At 41.5% G+C, this 24,317-nt stretch overlaps 1 protein-coding gene across 4 annotated transcripts in view; it reads right to left on the reverse strand.

Annotated features, from left to right (window-relative positions):
• ESRRB (estrogen related receptor beta) overlaps positions 1 to 24,317 on the reverse strand; it is a 142,795-nt gene that overhangs the window by 61,351 nt on the left and 57,127 nt on the right. Inside the window, exon 1 of one of the 4 annotated variants that reach the window (XM_085061735.1) lies at positions 22,360 to 22,461. The exons of the other annotated variants lie outside the window; for them this stretch is intronic. Coding sequence (XP_084917861.1) covers positions 22,360 to 22,409 — 50 coding nt within the window. The 5' untranslated portion in view covers positions 22,410 to 22,461. Of the gene's footprint in view, positions 1 to 22,359; positions 22,462 to 24,317 lie in introns of those variants that run through there. 4 annotated transcript variants of the gene reach the window in all.

The following is a 24,317-nucleotide window of genomic DNA, read 5'->3' on the forward strand; positions in this document are numbered from 1 at the left end:
GGAAGGAAAAATGGGTACCTGTGACTCTTGCATCAGCTGTCCTGCCAACACAGCCCACGGGGATTTCAGTCTTGGAGTTCCAGAGAACTGCAAGTCAGACCCACATTCACCTATGACTTTAGTAGGCTCTATTGATATTTACCCTGCAGTGCTCAGTCCATCATACTTCATTAATTTCAAACCTGCCACAGAGGTGTCACCAAACTTAAGCACCCAAAATACTAAAATCTAAATTATAAAATTATTTAAATGGCATTAAACCCAGAAAATAATGCAAATTTAAAAACAAAATTGTCTTCTGTGTCTTTTTCATGCTCTCAAGCCATGATATCAAACTTCCTTCTGTCACGCTGAGGAAAAAAACTTGCAATAAGAAACAAAACCATAATTATTTTCACACACCTTCCTCACTGTCTTTTACAAATTGTTGCTATATTTTTTAAACAAGCAGTGTATTTTTCAATGTTCCAGTGTGATAAATATATAGCAAGGGCATATTCAGGACTTGGCTTCATGTCCTACATGAAACTCTAGTTCCATTTTGTACACTCACTCATCGGCAAAGAAAGAAAGGAAAGAAGAGGAGCCAACCAGCCGGCCTTAGGAGCTTTGAGATGTGTTGTCCATCTGCACCTTACACAGGGAGGTTTCTTGCTTTGTGTGTAGACCTCAGGGAACAGTATAGACTTCTCACAGTACATCAGTATTCAAAGGCAGAGGAAACAGTGCAGTAGACAGAGCATGCATATGGAAATAAATTTTGAAAAAATTTAATTATTGTGAACATCTTAAACAATGTAGGGCTATACACATTCTGTGTGACATCTGGTAATACCTGCTTCACCTGGAGGTCAGTCTGGAGCCTACTATTATACAAGATGACAATCTTTGGATAGAAATCATTGAGGTTTTTTTAACTTTTGGCTACAGGAAAGACAAGTTGAGGAAACCTAGACTTCTGCACGTGAAGGGACAACAAAAATTCTCATACCTGGCATGTTCAGTGAAGTCTCAGCTCCTAAAGAGCAATTTCCTCCTCTGTCATTACAGAAACAGTCTGTCACATTTTAGCTCTAGTTGCTATTTCAGGACAGCTAGAACTGAATCCAGCATAGGGAAAAGGATCTCCTACAATCCCAAACAAACATCATACTTTCACTGCTATACTTCAGGGTCAGTGATGTGTGGTCCCATGAGGGTAGACTGCTGAATAGTGCCTTGTCACAAAAAGGTAAGTGCTGCTGAGGTGGCAGTCTCCAGACAGGTGAAGATGCGATGTTAGTGTTTAAATCACAGCCATTAGGTGGGGAAGGAAGGAACTAGGAAGGAACATTTCTGTTGCAGAGACCATTACACTTTGCTTGGATCTGAAGAGAGCCGTACAGTTGCAGGGCACAGCAGGCAAATAGATGGTGAACAGAGACTTGGTGAAGCCTAACAGTGTCAGCCATCCACAGGCCACCTTCTCTGGTGCTGGTACCAAGGATCATTTCCTTATTAGAAATTTCTTTTTAAAGAGCCTTTGGCCATGGGAGTCCTAAATTTGACAAGTAAAGGATGATACTGCAGAACTGCCCAGGAGATAAACCTGAGTAGTAGTTTTGCCCTCCTAACTGACCTGGGAAGTAATTAAACCATCAGTATTGGTTTCTTCAGGTTACAGAGCTTCCCAGAATAGCAGAGGCATACAGCATTTGCACTGGTAGAATTCAAACACTGTAACTCATCCAGGCTGGGGCAAAGCAACACTGCAGATTAGGGGGGAGGCCTGGCTGAGGTGAGAGGAGAAGTGAACCTTGAGTGGCTCTAATAGGCATGTGATGAAGTCTTGGGAAGCCAATTTCACTAGTGAGACACAGACAATCAGAAGATGAGAACCATAGGGGGAAGAGGATGTAGAAGAGAAATTAACTCTGAAAACTCTAAAAGATGGCAGAAAACAGAAAAATAAATTCCAATAACTGTAAATCACGGACAATCTGGATCAGGCTGAAGCAGATATGCCTCAAAGAGAGAAAGCCAACAGGTAAGCAGGAGAAGCAAGAAAAACACTTTGTCATTTATGACTTTGGCACAGAGTATGAATAGACGCAGGACACAGACAGTGTGATACTGATGCTGCCAAGATTAAAAGGTCTCTGAAATTAGTGCTTACGCACACACTGCAACACACAGAGATCACCTCACCAAGGAGGATGTTTTTGCAGAACTACAAAATGTGCTTATCTCCAGTATCTGAGTGTGCAAATCTGGACTGGCATGTGCAACGTAAGTTTATACATCCACATACAGGAACATGCTTGGAAAGAGGAAGTGTAGTACTTGCCCAAAAATCTATGTCAAGGTAGCACTGATGTATTTGCACAGCGCATAAGCTTAAACCTTTACTACAGAAATTCAAGCTAAACGGTCCAGGACAAGGCACCCATCTCCAGGAACTTCTTTCCCACCAAAGCAAAACTGGAAAACAAGCTAATTTGTGGGATGATGACTGGGACAGGACAGGTTGTATGATTAAAGATATTATTTTAATTGTAAAAGCACTTCACTGAACCAAAGTGTTAGGCAGTGTACTGTGTATTAAAGAGCTGCCTTTGTCCATAAAAACCTGCATTCCAGAGACAAAATAAAAGATAGAGAATGTTTTGATGCAACATTTACAGATGAGGAGAGAATCAGAGACTTGAAGTGTTTGCCCAGTTCATCTAGGGAATTTATAGAAGAACTGGGAACTGGGCTTCAATCCTTATTCCAGCTTTAGAGCATTCAGCCTCCTTAAGAAACAGAAAGTGGGAAAACTGCTTAATCGCAGGGGTTACTTTGTGGTCTTCCAAGAACTATGTACTTCCTTTACTGGTAGGGGCATAATACCAGAAGGTAAAAAAAAAATCTTTTTAACAACAACAAAACCTGCAAAACCTTTTTTAGTTGCTCCAAAACTTTCATTATACATACATTTGACCAGTTTTCAGGATTTCTTTTCCTTCATAATGTATGTTTGATTTTTCTTCAATTATTTTAAGAGAAAAATAATTTTCACTCAGAAATGACAACAATGCAAAGATATAGTTTCACTTCAGCACAGCTAGGGAAAAAAAATCAATTTTCTCAGGCCAAAATTTTAGTACTGCCTTAGGAAGTTGGCAGGGGGGAAGCCGTAGAGATAATCTCCAGTCACTGGGAACACGAACCAGAGAGCAGAAGGAAGTCCTGGACAGGAGAAACATCCACGTGAGTGTCTACAAGAGAAGGAAGGAAGGAAACAGGAAAGGTTCCCTCTGCCAGGCCAGAAAGCATTAACTCCGCACTCTGTGAGCACCGCAGGGTTTGGGGAGCCTGTGCTGCCATCTTCAGGGATGCTCTCACCTGTCTGTGACCCAAAATCACAAATGAAGGAAAACAAAAAAAGGGAAAATTTCCACTAAAAAATAAGGATGAGAAAAATGAGATATCAGCTCTGCTCTTTTACCTCTGGGACTGCTGATTGCCTGGTCTTGACTAGCTCGCAGAGAAACACAGAAATTAAAATTGGGAAAGCCAAATAAATCCTTCCTAGACCACATGCATCCCCAGGCTGCACTAAAGCTAACTAATCATTGCTGTTTCGCCCTGTCTGATTTCTCTCTCCTCTTCTAATGCAGAGTGGGATTATTCACTGAGCCTGGATGGCAGATGCTCAGTCGATGCTAACTAACCATCTCTTCTACAAAGCAATTTCAAAGAGACAGAGTGAGAGACCCCGACCCTTTCCCACAAGGGCTGAATTAAAATGAGTTAATTGTGTGCCCACAGGCTTCTCAAAGTCCTGTTTTGCAAGAACAAATCACAGGTATTCAAAAACCTCATGTATCTGTTATTCTTCCTCAGACAATACAGCAAGATTTGAAATGTTGTGAGGATACGTACTGTGTAATAACCATGGTAAATTGAAGAGGACAAATCAGATTCTCACTGTTTCTGACCTACTGGACATGTGCATATCCTGAATAATTTTAAAGTGCTTTCTGATATATGAAATTCTCCCTTTATTTACCACTACAAACCATTCCACATTGATGTAAATTCTTTGTCTCTTCTCTTACTTCTTACCTTGTTACACATTTCTTACATTTTTCAAATTGCTTTACAGGCTTCCAGCCACAGGGCCCTCATGGATCAAATATTACACAACAAAAAACAATCCACTAACATTGCATTTTCAAGCTGAAAATCAAGTTCCCTAGTTACTACGCTAAAACAGGACTTTTTTTGCTGGTCATAACACTGAGTGAATGGGTACTGTATTCTCCAGATCTCTCTTGTCCTCTGGCCTCACTATTCCCGTGCCATCAGTAAATATGACTGCTTCATCTTCTCAAGTCATCTAAGTGCCAAAATAAGAAATAATATTTTTATTCAAATTACTTATCAAGTATTTGCTCCTACTTAGGTCAGTAAAATTGCTGAAGGTTACAGATATAAAACAGTACTATTGTATTTTATTAACACTAACAATCCATTTTTTGTTTAAAGCTTTTGGCTTTGTATTTTATTTCATCTAGGTTACAGTTATTACCTCACAAAATGGAAGAGTTCCTTTTCTGTCCACTCAGATCACTGTAAAAAGATACATTAGAAATGATGATTTACAGTGAATAAGAAGCAACATGCAGTATGTTTCACCCACAAGGCTACTCAAAATTGTATGCATGTTAAGAGACCATTTCACTCATCTCATCTCTGAAGCCCAACCCAGCAGTTCTTCTGCTGCATAAAGCCAGAGCTTCTGAAGCAAAAAAAGATAATTGCTTGTCCCATTAAAACTATAAGGGAAAATAAGGAAAAATGCAAATGTCCAAGCTGAAATTTAATCAGAACATTGGAATCCACCAAATAACCAAAACTGCAATGCCAAGATGGGTGCCAGAGACAACCCTGATTCCAGGTTGAGGTGCCAGCTCTCAGAGCAAAGAATTTTTGATCAGCGACATTAGCTCTTGCCCTGCCTTCCACATTTGCTTTCTCGGCTCCTGCTCAGCTTTGCTAACCTGCAAGAACAGTCAGAACCACAATTTAACATATGTGTGAATGAAAGAGGAAGGGAAAAGGAAATGTTTTGCCCCTAACTGTTACTTACTTAAAAAGTTGACTGAACAGAGTAGAAAACTGTCCTTTTGCTGACAGATTATTTTAGTCATTCCACAAAATTTAAGAGACAGTCATGTCTCACATTGTCCTGGTCCTTTCTGTGATCCATCACATGCACTCAGCTTGGTCCATCTGTTTTGCTCGTCTCTCAAACATGCACCTGCCTTCCTCCATGCTACCCCTCACTTCACTCAACCAATTGGCTGACGTCTCACAGACAGTGCCTGCGATGCCTCCCTCTGCAAGACCTACATCCACTGAAAACACTGGCAGAAAGCAACTCCCTAATGATGGGTGAGATGTGCAATGAAGGATTCGAGCTTTGTCTTTCTGAAATCTGTACAAAACATAAATGCACTCAATCTACAAAATTGGACAGATTGTTTTTTATTTCCCCAGTGCTGGCCTGCTGCTGGTTTGAGGGAAAGAACAGAGCTGTCAAATCCTTCAGCTTCTGAGCTTTCGGACCTCTGCCTCAGTGCCTTCTCTGCTGATTCCTTTCCCTATTCACACCACACTTCCCAGGGCAGTACGGTGTTTCACCACACCTCTAATACTGAGAGTGCACTGCAGTCTGCACCCTGGAAAGATGCATTCCTCACATCATCCTGGACTGAACTTGCAGGTCAGCTGCCCTGTGCCTCTGAACCTCTGTGACTGCTCCCAGAAGGAGGCACAGGGGAGGTGTGTGTCACACTGGGTGCATGGATGCTTCTGCAGAGGAGGGTTTGAAAGGCAAGCTCTGTAGGAAATAGAAGTGGCTACTGCAGCCCACCACAGGGGAGCATGAACAGAGCCAGCAGGAGACAGCTTATCCATGCTGTGCTTTGGTCTGTGCAGTGATCCCAGCCTCTCACTTTCATGAGTGCTAAATTCACACAAAAATGTTTTTTTAAAAACCCACCACAGGCGATTAAGCTGTGATCTAGATTAATTAGCTGCCATATTTCATTTTTAAAATCTGAACTGGCCTGTGCTGACACCAGGGAAACTTATAATATTTTCACTCGTACCTAACTGCCTCTGATTTTTCACGCTGCCTAGGACTGAGTGGCTGCTCCCAGCCTCACCCATCCATGCCAGGCAAGTGCCTGCTCCCACTGCAGGCACCCATCCAGGGTGCTGGGATGAGGGTGGAGGATCAGGGGTCTCCTAATGAAAGTGCTGACCCTGGTGTAACCTGTGTGCCCTAAGTAGCGTTGCTTCAGTGTTGAAAACAAAAGATTGATGAATTGTATAATGTACTTTTACTGCTGTTAATTTTTCTGAGTGCTGCTGTTTTGTGTCTCCTGGAGGCTAACAGGCTCCTTTGGCCACAAAGCAATATTTACTCCATCCTGACAGCTGGGCTACTGGAGGCAAAAGATGCATCCTTGCTCCCCAAGTGATAAGAAAATGTCAGAATGCACATCATGAAAAGGACGTGTCTTACAGAGACTCAGCACCACTACATGGAAACACAGCTCAGCTCTACTTCCTACTCCTCTGAAGTTCTTTCACTTTGCCCCTTTAAATCCTTCCAGAAAGCAGGGGATAGGCAACAACACTCTTTAAGCAAGATTTTACAACTGACTTTTTCAAAACTAATTTTTGAGGTGGAAGACTCTCCTGTCCAGCACTCTATTGCTCCCTGTCATTAAAACTGTAGCTTCTCAGAACAAATACTGTTCAACTGACATCTACAAAGTACCTTTTACTCCTGATGACACTTTAAATACGTGTTGGCTCAAAAACCCCAGTCCCAAAACTCCAGCTCCTCCTGAAATTCTCTCATGAATTTAATATGTTCACACTCCTGTTACATTATTTTATGTACTACCTTTACAGAAGTCATTCTAAGAGCACCTTCCTCAAGCCAAGGAGATGCTCTGAGACCTAGTTCAGCCAGAAGCATCTCCTGCAAGAGATGCAGAGCTTCACAGAAGATATCCTTGCTTGCTTTAGCACAGCTGGAGATGCACAAGAGGTGTGTAAAGGGTGCATGCATAAGGCACATAGGCGAGGTAGCAAATTAATTCACTCCAAGAAGTAGAAGACAGACACCATGTTACTTTCCTTATGTTCATTGGCATATGAAGCATTTATATGAATATCAATGTAAAGTATTCCTTAAACCCAGGTAAAACACAGAATCTTCCTTTCCTTCCCCATCCCTGAGTACAATTTCTAGAGCAAGCAATCCACAACTGTAAAGAGCCACCAAAACAAGAAGTACAAAGCAATTCCATCTGCCTATGAACTTCTCAAGCAGAAGAGGTTTGCCATGTGCTGGTCTCGGTTCCTTCTAACCCACTCACCAGGAAGGATTTCAGATAAAAGTAAAAGTTGGGGAAAAGTGAAAATCATCTTTATACTGTACTGCAAGAGCCAAAAGGTAAGCAACCTGTAATCTTGCAACACAGCACAAAGACTGGAAACCATATTAATAGCCAGCAGTGGCCAGTAGAGCATGCCAGAAATTTTTTTAGAATTGGCTGGTGGTTCCCAGTTCTCTCCTTTTGCAGCTCACTGACTGAGCTTTGTCTCTGTGGGATATCCTGTAGTATCTCTAATCCCATGAAAAACATCAGTTAAGATTTTCCTTCTTCCACACCGAGTCAGTATTCCTCTTAGTTGTCCCAGCCGATGTACAGGGCTCCACTCCCATCCCACCTCAGGGCAGTGTGTCATTCCTGCCTTCTCCATTGGAGCAGAAGTGCACCACAGGCCTCCTACCAGCTGCCAATGTGTATCTTTCTTCTCTAGTTGCAGGGATGCTAAACACACTGCAGTAAATCTCCTCATCCCAAGGGAACAGTTCTCTTTCTTCAGGCCTCATGATATTATACACAGCAGCTCTTCCCAATGTCAAAAGCTCCATTTCAGTGCTCCTCTTCCCTCTGAAACGTCATGCTGCTTTATGTCTCACCACCTCTCCCCAGGGCAATTTGCTCCCAGCACCACTCGGCGTTCATGTTCCCCAGCACGGGGCAGGAGGCAGGCTGTGCTTCCAGCCCATGACAGGGGCCACGGCAGGCCTGGCAGGCAGAAGGGACCTGTGTGTTTCTGTGGGCAAACTCTTCATACGTGCCTCCTCCTCACCTCACAAGGATGCTGATCACAACCTTTACCTTGCAGCAGAAAGACAAAACAAGAGAGTCTGCAAATGTGACGGAAAGTCCATTTCCAGTGCAACAGCCATATGATGTCTACTGAATTAAAAAGCTCAGAGAGAAACAAAGTGGTAGTTTTGCAAGGTTTGACCCCAATTTTTAAGCCAATTCTCATTCAATTTTAGCAACAGAAACGTGCGCACATGGTAGCAGAATCTTTCTTCCTCCGCTGTGATCTCTCCTTCTCCTAAAGCTGTTGTATTAAAATTCCAGCTTTTTGAAGGAAGTAGTGGCTGTTTTCAGAGGATCTTTATTAAAGTTAAAGAAAAGGTGTGAGAAATTGATGTTTTCTAGCACACCTCAGACAAAAACCTTAGTCACACATCAAAATGCAGCCACATTGACTGGACTTTGCTGTTGGCTCTTCAGTCACCATTTCTCTGTCCCAGTCTGACCTCAACCTCCGTGACACAGGATCTACCTTTGTTTGTCCTTCCCTCAGTGCACCATCTCCAATCAAATGCAGCTCCAACAGTATCCAGTGGAAGTATACAGTTTACAATCCAAAATGCTCAAGATCATTCTGAGTCATCAACTCTCCTTTGAATCGCTTGTATAGAGCAGAAGAATATTGTCTGACATTGTGTCTTGCATTTCCCTGCAGCATCGGAGTCTCAGGATAGTACAGAATCAGATGGTGCTAAACACAGATTTCCTACCCACAGGGGATTATCAGGGAGGTTTTGCTTAAGGTACAATTTGTTACAATTTGTCGCCTTCTTTTTCTTGATTTTATCTATTGCTATGAAGATGCAATTGCTACTCAGCTTGATGGTATTATATAGATAGATACCTTAAAAGAAGCTTAAAAGCAGAGTTGGGTCTCTTCTTCCTAGCTATCCTGTTCCAGTCTTCTTTCTCCTTTGTACAAGAGATGGATTTCATCCACATTCCATGGGTTTAATCTTCATAAATTTGGCAAAGGGCATTCTCCTCTGGAGATCTCTGGAATTCTCCACATGTTGGAATACTTCTTTGGAGTCCCGCTTTACTCACCTCTGGTGTGTTTTTATCCCGATAATATTCTTTGCAACTTCAGCGAGTTCACACTTCACTTGCTCTCACACCTCATTTGGCATTTTGTCCTCTGTGCATTTTAGCAATGCATCAAACTGCTCCCCAATTACCACTATGCAGCCTTCTCCAACATACTCCAAATTATTCCCGAAGGGGTGAAAGAATCATTTCATGCATTAAAAGCATGAAACCTGAACTCTGAAAGAATCAGCCAGTGATCTGAGGCACTAATAGCACCTGACAGAGTTTTATGGAAAGAAAATAATTTGTTTCTGCCATTCCCATACAAAGCTTTAGTTGATTCCTGCTCCCTCACTTCAATATGACTTTTTATATGGGTTCCAGGTATTTCTTCTTCTATTGTGATGTTGAACTGAATGGCCTAATATTAATCTTGTACCAATTTTACATTGGTGTAACCAATCTGATTTTCACAGTTCCTTATAATTTACAGTAGCAAAAATGACAACAGATTCATATTCAAAGTACATTAGAAGACAGTTTTAAAAAAAGTTCCCAAGCAGGCTCAAAGCTTGTAGATGGCTACTTCATCTTGTGGTTTCTGCTTATCTAGTTTCCCATATAAATTCTCAACACCAGCCTCTTTCTTCAACAGCAGTGACAGCATTTCATGGTTGTTAGCTGCCTTCAGAAGATGAAGTAACCTGATATAAATTACCTATTGCTGCAAGTGAAACAGAACCTGTTAGCACAGTAGTCACTTCTAGAAGGCTGCAAGTACTGACTACATTATTACAGGCAGACGGTTTTCTATCATGGTAGAAGTCATTTTAATATGGCATTCTCCTCAAAGATTTTTCTCTATGGCTATTAAAGGCTTTTTCCCTGGTTCAGTAGTCCACATCATGAACAGTGGACTACATCCTTGTCCCAACTCTCCCATTAGTGATGTACCAAAGCTACAGCAAGACCACTCGGATGTCATTTTTCCAGAAGAAACCAGAGACTATAAGGATTGAGAACAGCAGTCAAAGTAACAGGCAACCCCCAAATGAATGGACTGTTCCTGGTTAAATCTGCATTTAATTGTTGCTCATTGCTATTCATTCACACTGTTGAGACAAGATGGGGCAGCTGATAAACAAGAAGATAAACCAGCTACTGACTAAGAAAAAGTAGAGGATATTTAAAACAAATACCCCTAGAAACTCATCACATTGTGATGTGGATAAGCTATACTCCAAACTAGATGAGAAATTCCTGTATATCCTAATGAGACACAATGAACCAATTGTAAATTTAAGACAACATACCTGTCATTCTTAACTCAAGACTGCCAGAGCCCAACAATTCAGGTCTCAATGATCTCAATGGTAGTTATATTCCCAAGGAACCAGGTAGGGGATATTTCCCTTTCCCATATGTTTAGCTTAAATGGATCCAAAATTTCTGTGTGTCACTTCATTAGGAAGTGACTGACAAACTAGAGGTAGCTTTGAGACACCATAAAATGATTGGGCAAACTCAAGTATGAGGTAAAAACCCTCAAAGGACACAACGCAAGGCCATGAATTGAAAAATAGTAGGGTCTTTCTGAACGTAAGCCAACACTTTTTCACTGCAGTGGGTGACCAAATGCTCGCACAGGTTGCCCAGAGAGGTTGTGGTGTCCCCCATCTTGGAGATATTTAAAAGCTCTCTGGACCTGGTCCTGAGCAACCAGACCTAGATGGTCCTGCTTGAACAAGGGGTTGGACCAGATGACCTCCAAAGGTCCCTTTGGAGGGACCAACCTCAACCATTCTGTGAAAAACCAAGAGATCACTCCACTTTGGAAACAGCGTACATAAACACAAATGATGCAGTCGTAAAGATTAATGTACTCCTCAAAGACTGAGTGAAACTCATATGCAAAACACTGAGGTTTCTCTTTCCCCACCAAGCTTCCTTACCATGAGATCTTCACAGACTGTGGAATTGCCCTTCAGGCATCCATACTTATACTAGTATGGTGCTGACGGGAGTGCACAGCAGGGATGACATGGAGTCTCCGTGGAGCCTCCATGAGGTCTGCGAACATGGAAACGCTCTCTTAATGCAATAATGACAGCACCGCCAAGATGCCCAGGAGAAACCCGCTAGTACTTTCAGAGGAGGACAAAGTAATTTAAACATTTTCAAAGAGCTGGCCTCTGAGAACAAAGATGCGCCGGCTGCTGTCCAGGCCGGCCCGCAGCCCCCCGTGCAGCCCGGCGCACTGTCAGCTGAGCCCTGCAGATGGCTGCAGAGCTCTTCCAGCTCCCACCTGCACTACAGCAATGGGCACTTGGAGGCAAGGACACTAGGCAGTCCCGCACTGAAGGAAACAAAATTGTTCTCCTTCCAAAAGATGGACACTTCTCTCTATGCTGCCTTTATTTTTATCCAAATGCAACAGCCAGTCGCCTGCAGGCTGAATATCACTTTAACCTCACAAAGATCCTCCGTTTACAAGTTTTCCCACGGCGACAGCTGAAATACAGAGATGCTGCAGCTCTTGAATGTGACAGTGAACTCCTCATACATGAGGACAATTTGTCACTCAAGATGCTTTTCTCAACAAAGGTCTGTAGTCCCAAGAAGCTCTTATTGATGAGATATTTGAAAAGATGTATCCCTTCCTCCTCTTGCCCATGGCAGCCACATCCTTTTTCCCTTATCCAGATCTCCACCTAACTGTGCTGAAGGGCTGGCAGCCTTCTTCTCATGTCAGGTTCAAGCACTGTTGCTAAAACAAGCCAACTTTGTTCACTGTCTTTCCCTTAAACTCTACCTTTAGCACTGAATCCTTTAAAATAAAAATAAAATTGCAATCTCCATCACTTGGGATGCCCTCCTTCCCCCAAAGCCATGTCTCCTACTTTCTTCTCCCCTCTCCGGTGTTACATAGCAGATCTGTGTAGGAGCAGGGGGCTTTGCATCACAGAATTTTGTGTGCAAATCCTCTATCACAAGGGATTAATGAGTTTTTCTGTGTCCACCTTATATGAGTTATATGCTTTGGGAATGGGGTAGCCTGATGTCTGTGCAGGTCTCTCAGCAATTACGGACAGCTCCCCACCACAGGCACACTGACACTCAGAGGAATTCCCAGTGCCCAAGTCAGATCACTTTCCTTGAAAATTCCAGCTGCAGGCCGAGAGTGGGAACCATTTCTTCGTAGTATATATTTACCTGGTCCCTTTCCAATCTATCCATCTGAATCAAGTAATTGTCTTCTAAGAGGTAGTCAGGAACTTATAATAGACGCCAGCTGCCCATCCTCTTTTAATCCATCCAATATTAGACTCTTTAGTCATCAGGATAACAATCCAATTTGCAAATCAGCTACCTTTATCAGATAACCAGTGGGACCTAGTACAATATCTATTAGTCCAACAATATCACAACCAAGATATATAACTGCTTCTGTACAAAAACCTTTCTTCTAATCCTTCTTAAACACAACAAGACTGATTGGCTTTTATTATTCATGAATTAATTTTTAACTCTTGGTCCAACAGGGGAATTGAATCTATAACATTTTGCAGAGACCGAAGCAAAGTAACAGTATGTTGAAAAAGTAAACCATCCAAAAGTAGGTATTTTTCCTTCTTTCAACCAACAATTATGAGGGCTGAATCTGTTTTTCCCTAAACACCCCAGGGAAAATTCTAAGGAAAATTAGCATATTAAAACATGTAGAGAAACCACATCATTGTACTGTGAGAGCTTTTGGTTTTGTTTCATAATTATATTATTTTGAAAAGGCTGTGAAATTAAGTTTGTTAGTATTTTAAAAAACAAGTCCATGTTAGACTAGGAAATCAAGAAGGGAAATTTCAAGAGAGACAGTCCATATTATTAGAGAAGTAGTGATCATGGGCAGTGATTAGGGCTTATAGTTACTCTGTAATGACAATCCCCTAACTGTAATTGGTAGGAAAAAAGAAACTGCTCTGTTGGAAAAATAAAAAACATTTTAAAAAAAGAATAAAAAAACAATGGTCGGAAACACGGTAGGTGATGAAATATAAAAACCTTCAAAATATTTCATAATCAAATAATCTTTTAAGCTATTCCATAAAGGGAAGCGCACTATATTTTGGGTATCGTCAAACCAAAATCACATAAAGAAAAAAAAGCTAAAATTTCCAAAACCACCAAAAATTAAATAAACAGATAAAAGAAATTTCAAATTACTGACTTTTATGGCTGTGGCACTTGAGCCCATCTTTGTCTTGACAATGTTATAGCTGGATCTATGTTCTGAATACTGTTTTTCAAATTACTCTCTGATACTTTATTTAAAGAAAATCTCAGTTCCTCTTTAAAAAACACCAGTTCATCAATTTATAAACAGAGGACCTAACTGCAGTTATTTAGTAGCACCTAATCCTATATAATCCATAATAATATATATTCCAAGAGAAACATCCAATTTTTCAGCACAAATATTCTATATTATATATTTGTACAGCATTTTACATTTACAAAACACCTTCTATGGAAGGCTATGAACAGATTTTCAAACTTGGATTAATAAAGACTGGGAAAAACCTTATGATGAAGACAGACACACCTATCCTTATTTCTTTGTATACATTTATACATTAATACACACAGAAATATGTAACCACATGCAGAAAGGCTTGCGTATATATACAGACACATTGGACAGATAAGTGAAATAGTACACTATGCAACACCAAATGGACACTTGATTATATATAAAAATATATAGTTTATACACGTGTGTTCTGTTAAATTATAGTGCATGATTATGTAAAACTAAATGTGTACACACAGCCCTGACAGACATCCATCCATGCATTCACGGATCTCTGTATGCAAGAAAACTCTTTTCTGTCCTACTTTGGCTCATTCTAGTCCCCTACAGCATGCTCCATGCCCCTACTCAACTTGTGTAAATTATTCTAAAAGAGAGGCATCTGGCATCACATATGCAAAATAAAACCTATGAATGCATGATACACTTAAACATCATTTTCAGAAGGTCATATTTGCTACCACCTAGTAAGGCAAAGAGAACCGACAGAGGGTAAAGTCATCATCCTTCACGATGCCCAAGCACCAAAATGTGAGTTCCCATGTCGGGATTTTCTTGGCTTTGAGGGTGAGTTTCGATTGTATCAGACAGCTGTGGCCTCCTCCCTATTGCAGTCCCTGGTCAGGCTGCACATCATTGCTCCAAGTCGCTGTTTAGCACAGGGGTATGAAGAGTCCTGATCCAGCCACATACCTTTGCACTACTGGTGAATCTAATAACAAAAACTGCCTACTACAGAGTGTTGGGCAATAGGCACCAATGCTTTTAGAATTTTTTCAGTGTCTCCCTGTACCATTACCCCCTTAGCCTAAAAAAATGACAAAAAATAAAAAGCCCTCATCAACAGAAATACAAAAATTCCAAAGAGACTGAATTAAACTCTTAAGGATAAAAGTAGAAGCAACATGATATGTGTCTGAAAAGGAGCTGAAGCAGGACTGAATTTATGTGTTCTAAAGAATTAAATCGCTCTTCCTCTACAGCACTTTCTGAACTGTTAAAACTAGGTAATAATCACATGCCATACGAGGTCCAGAAACAAGAAAAAAACAAAACAGCAACTCCTTAAAATTAATGTATAAATAACAAAATTGTTTTAAAATTTAAAAGTGAAGCATTTAGAAAATGTACACATTGAAAGTGTGTATCGATTAATTCTGGCTATGTGCCCTAAAAATAAATTTCAAACCAAATCTCTGAAATCAGTAACATCCTATGTTATCTACTGCTATGTTGCCACATTTGTCACAAACTCATCTAAATAAGTGTAATTTCTTAAATCATGAAAAAAATATGTTTGAGAAATAAAAACTTGTCAGTTTGACAAAATAAAAATAAAAACAATACAGAAGAATTTGGAAAAATAAAATCTGTTGAAGAGTAATTCTTTAGTGTCCTTCAGCTCTTTAATTTTTTAATACGTAAAATAATGTAAATCTCAGTGAGAAATTTGGTTTGTAATCACTCATGTCAGTACTTTAAAAAAAAAGTACTTGCGGAAACTGACCGAAAATCATATTTCTGTTTTATTTTCACCCAAGTGCTTACACATTCTTAAAAATATCATCTTCACATGCAAAGTCATAACAGGAGAATTGAACATTTTTTTAAAGCTGTTCTTTTGACCTTTGTCTTAAGTGAAAGGACAGCGAGACAATACACTCACCAGCATTGTTCACAGTGACGGCTCCATCACCGGAGATTGAGGGCCATTATTACGAAAGGGAACTTTAAAGTGACATGAAAAAAAGGGGGGAAAAAACCTAGAAAATAACACTTCTTAATATGCCGTATCTACAAACAGCCTTTCAGACCAGCAGACATACAGCAAGAAGAAATCTTATGTTAAAAGATCTGCAGTAAAACACAGACAACCAATTCAAAACAAAAGGTGCTGTAAGAAATTTTCTCCTGTCATGCAGGATGCCCTAAGCTGGAGGTCCCACTTCCATCACCCACATTATAGGCTATGCTAATTTAAGAAACATATATTACCCTTAAAATACATGGTAAATCAAACGATTTCCAGGAACGGAAAAGGAAAATTTGGACAGAAAGAAGGGGTTCTCATCAAACGCTCTTACCCTACCAAGAAGAAACTAGAATAGGTTTCTTTTTGCTTCCAAGCCTTCAATAAGATGCAATATTTGTGAGATGTCCTTAGAATCACAACAAAAAATTGTAGAAAAACAGCCACCCCTCTCTACATTTAACTGGTTTCCTTTCATGTACACAAAAATGCAATAAGAGAACTCTGTCCAAAACGAGAACAGTCCTATCACAAATTTTATTGCAATTTAAGTCTTATCTTGAAAACAAAAAAGAAAAAAGAGACAATATTAATATGAAAAAGCAAAGTAGCCCATTTTTGCTCCCTACGCACACGTAAGTTTGTGACTTTATGAACTGACTCTGTGTTGTTCACTAAATCCACGTGGATCAGGAATATCTTTTGTAGGACAAAAAAGTCATCCTAAGGGTGACTAGACCGAGATTTGCCAGGATTCCACAAAATGAATAGGATTTGTTAGATATTTATTCCTCCCCCATTCAGAAAGGGAGTGCAAGAAAATTCCAGCTCAGCAGGGACAGAGAGCCATCGCAGGTTGTGTGATAACAGCTTGCCACCTGCTTTTCACAAGTTGTCTCTGCGAAGTGCAAGGGGCACTGAGTAGTAACGTTGCCTGTGGTGATAGGAATGCACTGAACAGCTCAGTATGCAAAAGCACTTACTGGTACACAGTGCTCTTCACAAAGGGCATTGCAGAATGCTTTCCAGACTGTGTCAGAAGTGCGAGGAGAGGAAATATTAGTGCATGTGTCACTGGAGGAACGTAAGCATTTGCTATCACAATAAAAGAAGGTATAAGGAAATACAGGTACAATGCTGCTCACAGCCAAAAATAAAGGGGCTGGGGGGAAATGTGGTGGGGCAGGGAGAGGAAGAAGACAGGAAACTTAGCAGCAATCACATTAGAAGGAGCATTTCTCTGAAAGAACAGCAAGGGTTAACAGTGACATATAAGCTCAGGTCCAGTCAAGATAGGGTCAAATGATGTGCAATGAAAGTCTCAAGTCCTCAATCCCCCAGAGCTTGTTTGCTAATTACATTTGCAATTACAAACATGACAAATATATTATTATACAGTGTGTTCCACCTTGAGCAGACATGTTTCTCCTCACGGACAGTCACTGCCAGCAGCCAGACTCTCAAGCACTGGAAGAATCAAAGTGCACTGTGCTCCAGCTGCAAGTATATTTTTGTGGGAATCTCTATCACTCTGAAGAGACAGGGCAAAGCTTTAGAGAGAGGCAGCATAGCAAGGATGGAAACAAATGCAAAGAATAAGTTATTACAACTTAATTCCTGAGAAGTAAAACTAGCCAGGTAAATAGCTATTACTTACAAATAATACTAAATTGTGTTCTGTTCCCAATGACAGGCACAAAGCACTTCATACATGCAAGCTACATAGAAATGACTACATTGAAAACTCAAATGCAGCTAATACAGTGAAGACAGAAATAAATCAAGTTTTGCCTTTGTTTTTTGGCAAGGTCACCATAACAATGTACTGCTAATATCTACTATAGTAAGTCCCTTCACTAAACAAACAACCATCCTTATTCATAGTTTGTCATGGAAACTCTGATCTTTTCCCTTTTTACCCCCTCGGTTTCTACAGCAGCATTACCAAGGAAGCTCACTGCTGGGTTCTGGACAGATGCTGTATTTACTTGCTCACACTGCACAGACTAAAAATTCTGTTGTGCTCCCTGGCTGTAATGTTACCATCAATAGCTCCCCAGAATAAAAAACAGGTCTGACTGGGAAGAATTTCCTAGTCTCTGTGGTCTACGCCGGAATTGTTGATGTGCAGCACTATGATCCCCAACTCTTAAACCAAAGAGCACAAGTTGGAATAAGAAGTCGGGGAAAGGATTTTGGCTTTTATATCCAAGCTTTGTCACCACTTTTTTCTACTTTTACAACTTCTTTCCTTAATTAAACCTCTCTTAGACGTTTTACACTCTTTGGAGAAATTCTACCGTACTTCCAACAGAATCCGTAAAGTTCATCTACATTCTGGTTTAAACCTTTTACCTTCTCTCTTTTGCTGTTCTCTAACAGAATTTGTATCCTTCAAGCCCTGAAAAATTTTGTAAAGGGACCCACTGACACAACTCACAAAACTTCTTACTGAACTGAAATCACTTAAAGAATACAGGTATTTTCAAACAACGTGAAATTCAGAGCAGAAGTGACAGCGCAGAAACACAGCTGGGAAATAACAGCGGAAAGGGCACAGCGAGTAGAGCAATGTTCTCTTATAGAGGAAGAAAACGGGATGTGAAATCTGTATCACAGCAACTTTCTCTGATGCAATCTCTCCAAAGTCTTTCCCCTCTCAGGCTAAATGCAATATTTATTGATTACTTCAAATCAATACAATGAAAAAAATCCTATTTTTTAAATATATTGATCTTTCCATATTTCTCAATAATTGATAATGATTAGATCATGTTTACTTTTACAAGTGGAATTAGAAGAGGAGGGAAAAGTTAATACAAATATTTTAAAGGTACTGATTTCCTCATCAGCCTTGCGCTCACTACGCTTAGTGTACTGAGACCCCATTTTATGATGGGAACCTTGTCAGAAACCCAGTAACTATGTCAATTCCTTTCAGAGGTTTTTCAATTTATTCTGTCGACAAAACGAACAACTCTGTCCTATTCTCCCCAGTTAACAACTCCTCCCAATCTCAGCCTCTGAGGTATATTCAGAGCAGAGAGTTGCATTCAGATTCTCTGACACAGAATTTCCTCTTCATATTCACAGAATATGGAGATTTCTAGTAATCTCTGAAATCAAGTCACATTACTTCAGTCTATGCATTAGGGTCAGTGAGAGCAACTTAGTTAATTCTCTGCCACAGAGTCTGGAATTTGCTCCTTCATTGCCTTAAAATTCCAGCATTATACCTTTACATCTCTCTATCAAATATGTAATTTATTCCTTTCAACTTTTTGCTTCTCTGTATAAAATAATTTTTATTTTTATTACATCAACGACTCATGTGTCTTTCTTGTACATCAGAGGAAAAAGTGTAAGAGACATAGCATCTGGCAGGATGCTCTCATTTGCCAATGATTTTTATTTTACCTTCATAATGGCTCCTTGGTCAGTTTCTGTCTGTCATTTAGAATATTAATTAGAGACAGAAATGGCAATTTTGTAGTCCTATCAACATTTCTAGTGGCAACTATAAGGAGGCCGAAAAAAAATTGTCTGAGATGTGCAAGTTAATACGGAAAAGTAAAAATGTCATACTCTACTCTCCTCTAAAACAGCCTTAGGTTTGCACATGAGACAGATGCAACACCAATACTCCATATGACCATACATATGCATGTGTGTATACCTACACATAAATATTTACAGAGGCACACAGGCGTTTGTGTGTGACTATAATGACATCTTTTATATGGCAGGGTGTGCATTTGTGGTGTCTGCACACACATTCCCTTCCCGCCGCACCGCAGACAGACGCTGTCAGTACAGTTTAACTAATGTATTCTCACCATATGCCCTCACCTGAGAGACAAACTGCAGGTACAAATCATTGTCTTTGTTAATGTCCCAAATCGAAAATGCTTTATACAAATTCCAATTCATACAAAAGCTTCTTCCTTAGAGGTGCATCACCTACCCCAGGAACAATTCTCCCAGAGGTCAGTACCAAAATGTAGTAAGTGGTTGCTAAGGAGTGGATTTCTGTGCAAGAAAATAAATACATACGTGGCCTTAGAATACGTGCAAAGAGAGTCCAGATTAGGAAGAAGTATCTTCTTACTCTCCCTGAAAGATCCTGCACCAAGAGAAATCACACAACCTGCTAACCAAAACTTCCACAGGTTCCTGGTGTAATTGCTCAGATCAACACACACAGGCAATGGAAAGGGAACTTTCACTGCTTGAGGAAGGCAAATGCAAAACCCGAAGAATGGATTAGGAACAAGGAATTCCTTTGCTTAGTTTTTGTTCAGACTCCTTTTGGGTATGACTGTTACAAAAATTAAGATCTCATCAAACTCCAAGGTGAAAGAAGTCACCTCTCCTCTCCTCTGCCTTGTTCATTCTCTCTCTGTTTCAATAATTATGAGGTGAAACAGTTTCCCAGGAACTCTGTGGATCATATACTGAGTGACCACATCCACTTCTCTTCCAACATTTTAGTCTTCCTCGTATTTTTTTTCTATACCTTAACAAGCAGCTAAACAAGAAGAAGCAGCTTGCAATATTTTTAATATACTTCCAATTTAAGATTTAATTCGACAAAAATTGCTATCCAAATAATTAAAATTGGTATTAAAAAAGAAAATAAAATAATTTCAGTAGCTAGCAGTCAAAAGAGTAAATCCGTACTAGTAAGAATAATATGCTCACACAGCTAGTTATTAGGAATACAGACACAAATGCAACACCTGTAATTACATTGTATGTTCACAATGTAATTTTGTTACAGTGGGAGAAAAAGGTGGTTAAACAGATATAGACTGGGCCAACTCATCCTCATCTACAGGAATGTAATGTGAAATCCAACTTTAATAAAACCAGAATGTAAATCAAATCAGTATCTGACACGCTATACATATGCCTTTATATATATAGCATTTTTAAAGCTGCTCACATCTTACTGCTCTCAGTAACTTTTTTCAGACTTTCCTGCATCATTGTACTCCTTTACATTAAAAAAAAGAAAAAGAAAAAAAAAGAGATTGAAATGTTTTAAATTATATTTCTCTGTTTTCCCAAACCTCAACAACGTTAAAGAGAAGGTCAGTTGGTGCACAGAACCAAGCACCTCTTTAAACAAAGAGCTCTCCAACAGTTTCTCATCTCAAAAAGCAGCCCTTTCTGTCTGCTGTAAAGCCACAGGGGCTCAGTAGCACTTCCCCCAGGGCCACCTTCATCTGTCTACTCAGCAGCCAAGGAGTTGTGCATATGGGTAAGGTGCACTTGACATTTTTGAGAGCTCAGAGCCCATGAAAAAAAAGGTGAATGACAATATAACATGCAGATTACTTCTTACTATTTTCATGTTGAGTTTCTTTTTCTCAATACCAAAAGTACAAAAAATAAAATGAAAAAGTTAAGACATAATATAATAAGTGATGAAGATCTAGCTTTTCATTGTGACATTTTGTCCTTTTATTTATGAAGGTAAATGTATCTTCTATTTTTGCCTTAATATTAAGACTCCCACCAACATACAGAATACATTTCCCTTAAGAAACTGTTTATTTATTTTTAATTCAAAATGGAGCAGCCACAAGTGAAGCACCAGTGGGGAAAAGAAAATCACATAGATTAGATTATTAATTTCTATTAACAATACTTAGTCTCATTTTAATGAAACTGCTGGAAGCTGGGAATTAAGGAAGGAGAGATGAGTGTAAAGACGGAATATCAGAAAACAAGATACAGAAAGACAAATGAGCTGAAATATGGAAAGAGGAGTATTTGTGGATGATTTGTTTGACTTAGTAATCTTAATTTTACTAAATACAATGTGTACTTAAGACAAAAGCAATGAAACAGGCAAAATTACTTCATTGCCACCTCTGATGACACCACAAAACCTGCATAGGTGACACACGGATTAATATGCAAACACACAAAAGGGGACTCTGCTCACGGTGAGATTTATCAGAGAGGAGAAATGCATTTAAAATTAATTATTCCAGTCAGCTGGATGTAAACGCTGAGAATGTTTTGCCTTGTTTTCTAACTTCCCCAACAGGATCAAACCAAAGTTAACACGCTAAAGTGATTTTGAACACAGCATTACCATGCACAGCCCACTTCGGAATACAAAGAGCAGTAGCAGGTACTAAGGTGTCAGGCACCAGTCTCAGCTTGGGATGTCTGATTGCCAGCCCTCCGACTCACTCCACTCTTTCCCCGGGCAGGCTATCCAAAACAGTAGTCTGTGGGAAACTGAATTTCCATAATGCATTTCAGATGAAAAACAGACTTTTAAAATAAAAGACAGTGCTTTAATGGATCTGCTTCGTATAATTTTATATGCACATCTCTTTGTAGGCACCTAGTAATTCATCTAATAAAAATCCTAGCACAGGCGGAAAGTAAAACTGCGCAGAAAAGACTGTCAGCGCTCACATGTTAGCTGCCTGTTCCTAGGAGATGAAACATTAGAGGGAGAAGTTACACGGCAAGAAAGAAACACACCAACACGCCGCCACCCCCAGTGCTGCTCCGCGGACTCCGCTGCACCTGCCGGCGAGGAGGTGCGCCCTGCCCAGCCCTGCCCGCGGCCGGCCGCTCCGAGACACCCTGCACACGCGGAGCCCCGCGGGGGCGGCAGGCGGCGGCTCTGCGGCACGGAGGCAGCGGGACTGCGGGGTCGCTGCCCCATCCCACCCGCAGCGGGACGCAACGGTCTCAGCCCGCCCCCGGCCCGCCCGGTCCCGGCACGGCAAACTCACTGGTTGTGGTAGCCGAGCGGGTCGGAGATGCACAGCTCGGAAATGTCCATCAGTCCAGTTTGAGCATTCCCGGTTGGAGGAGAAAAAAAAACAAAAAACCAAGAAGAAAGGGGAAAAAAAAAAAGAAGAAAGAAAGGAAAAAAAAAAACAAGATAACAACTATACTGCAGCGGGTTGGGAAGGCGGGGAGGGCCGGGAAGAGGAGCCGGCCCGAGCCCGGCTGCGGGGCAGGGGCGGCGGGGCGGGCGACAGGAGGCAGCGCCGCTCCGCTCCGCTCCGCTCCCGCGTGCGGACACACTGGCAGCGGCAGGAGGCGGGCGGCGCGCAGGACACGGCCACGGGGGATTTCGCCGCCCCGAGCCCCGCTGTAGCTTTAACGCCGGGAGACGGATGGAGACGGCAGGGCGGCTATTGGCTCCCGCGCAGGGGCTGGGCTTGGAGGGCGGCTGGGGGAGGCACGGCCGGGGGGGCCGCCGGACCCGGCACCGCAGCGCGGCCGGCGGCACCGCGGAGCCCCTGCCCGGCACCGCTGAGCTCCGCCGGGACGGGGAGGGCCGTCCCGGTGCGGGGCCAGAGGAGTCGGGGCGCAGTGCGGGCCGGCAGCCGGGCTGCCCCTGGCACGGCGGCTGGGGCGGCACGGGGGACTCGGGATCGCAGCTCGGGCTCGGTCCCGCCACCGCCACCGCCACCGGAGCGGTCGCAGCGGAAGCGCACGCGTCCCTTCCCTCTTACCCGCCGGTCTGTGTCTCGGGGACAGCGGCTGTAGAGTTTAGGTTTATGCAGAAACTTGAGATGAAAGGTGCCCCGTGGACCGTTCACACGGGCGTGCCGGCGGGCGGCTGTGCGCCCACACAGCAGCCCACATGCACAGCACAAGGCACCGGCGTGCCGCTGGAGCAAGCGTGTCCCAGGCGCTGTTACAGGCAAACACACGACTCCACGAACACACACTTCATGCACATGCCAGACCCGCGTCTCCGCGCGGCGCAGCCTAATCGGTGCACTAGGAAATCTGTTTTCCCATAACTATATCCATTCCCACAAACGTGTGCAGAAGAGTACCCGAATCCCATTTCAAATCAGTGTAATTCAGATGTCACTTCAGTGCCGTTTATGAAACCACACCGGAATTAAGTCCTGGCATACATTCCCAGGCACAAAAAACATAGTTCCAGATCCTCAAAAATCTTCACAAACATCAAAACTAGCACACACAACTAATTTTATGAAGGACACATTTTCAAAGCTCTGTGTATGTACCGACTGCTGCTAGAGTCTGTGATATCACAGTTCCCACACACGTTTTCACACTCATACAATTGCGCTGCTTATTTACGGCAACACAGCAACACCTGTCTGAAGGTCCCTCTCCATAAAAGCACGCGAACCTCTCGGGCATATGCCTACTACACGCAGTCTTGCACTGAACGCCTGACTCACACAAAGCTGCACTGAAGGGTCTGTTTGCCCCTTGCTACCTGCTCTCTACATTTCAAATTGCACTCACAAAGCTCACTTGTATCTCTCCTATGCTTCTACTTCATGTTTTGCTGTTCGCTGCTCAAATATGCAAAAATGTCCTTAACAGATAGAAAATACTGGAGGCCTTATTAAAACAAAAACACATACAACCACGCCTGGATAAAAGCTTCATTGTCTTATGCCAGGCAAACAAAAATTAAAAAGTAGAAATTAAGAGGGTATTTCTAAATATAAAACCCAGAATCCAATCTAAGGCAAAGACGTACAACACCAGGAGAAGCAAAGGGCAGACAAGCTTTTTGGATGATGGGGGTAATACAGCAAAAAAAGAAGATGCAATGTGGCTCAGCTATAAGCAATAAACACAGAATAAATTAGACTACAATTTTTCATACAGTCAGTATTTGTAGAAACTTGGGAATCTTCAGAAAAGAGGAACAGCCAAATTCAAAGCCACTGTAACTACCTCCTCTACC

This window comes from Lichenostomus cassidix, chromosome 5 (assembly GCF_008360975.1).
Source record: "Lichenostomus cassidix isolate B80296 chromosome 5, HeHo_3.0, whole genome shotgun sequence".
Taxonomy (NCBI): Eukaryota; Metazoa; Chordata; class Aves; order Passeriformes; family Meliphagidae; genus Lichenostomus; species Lichenostomus cassidix.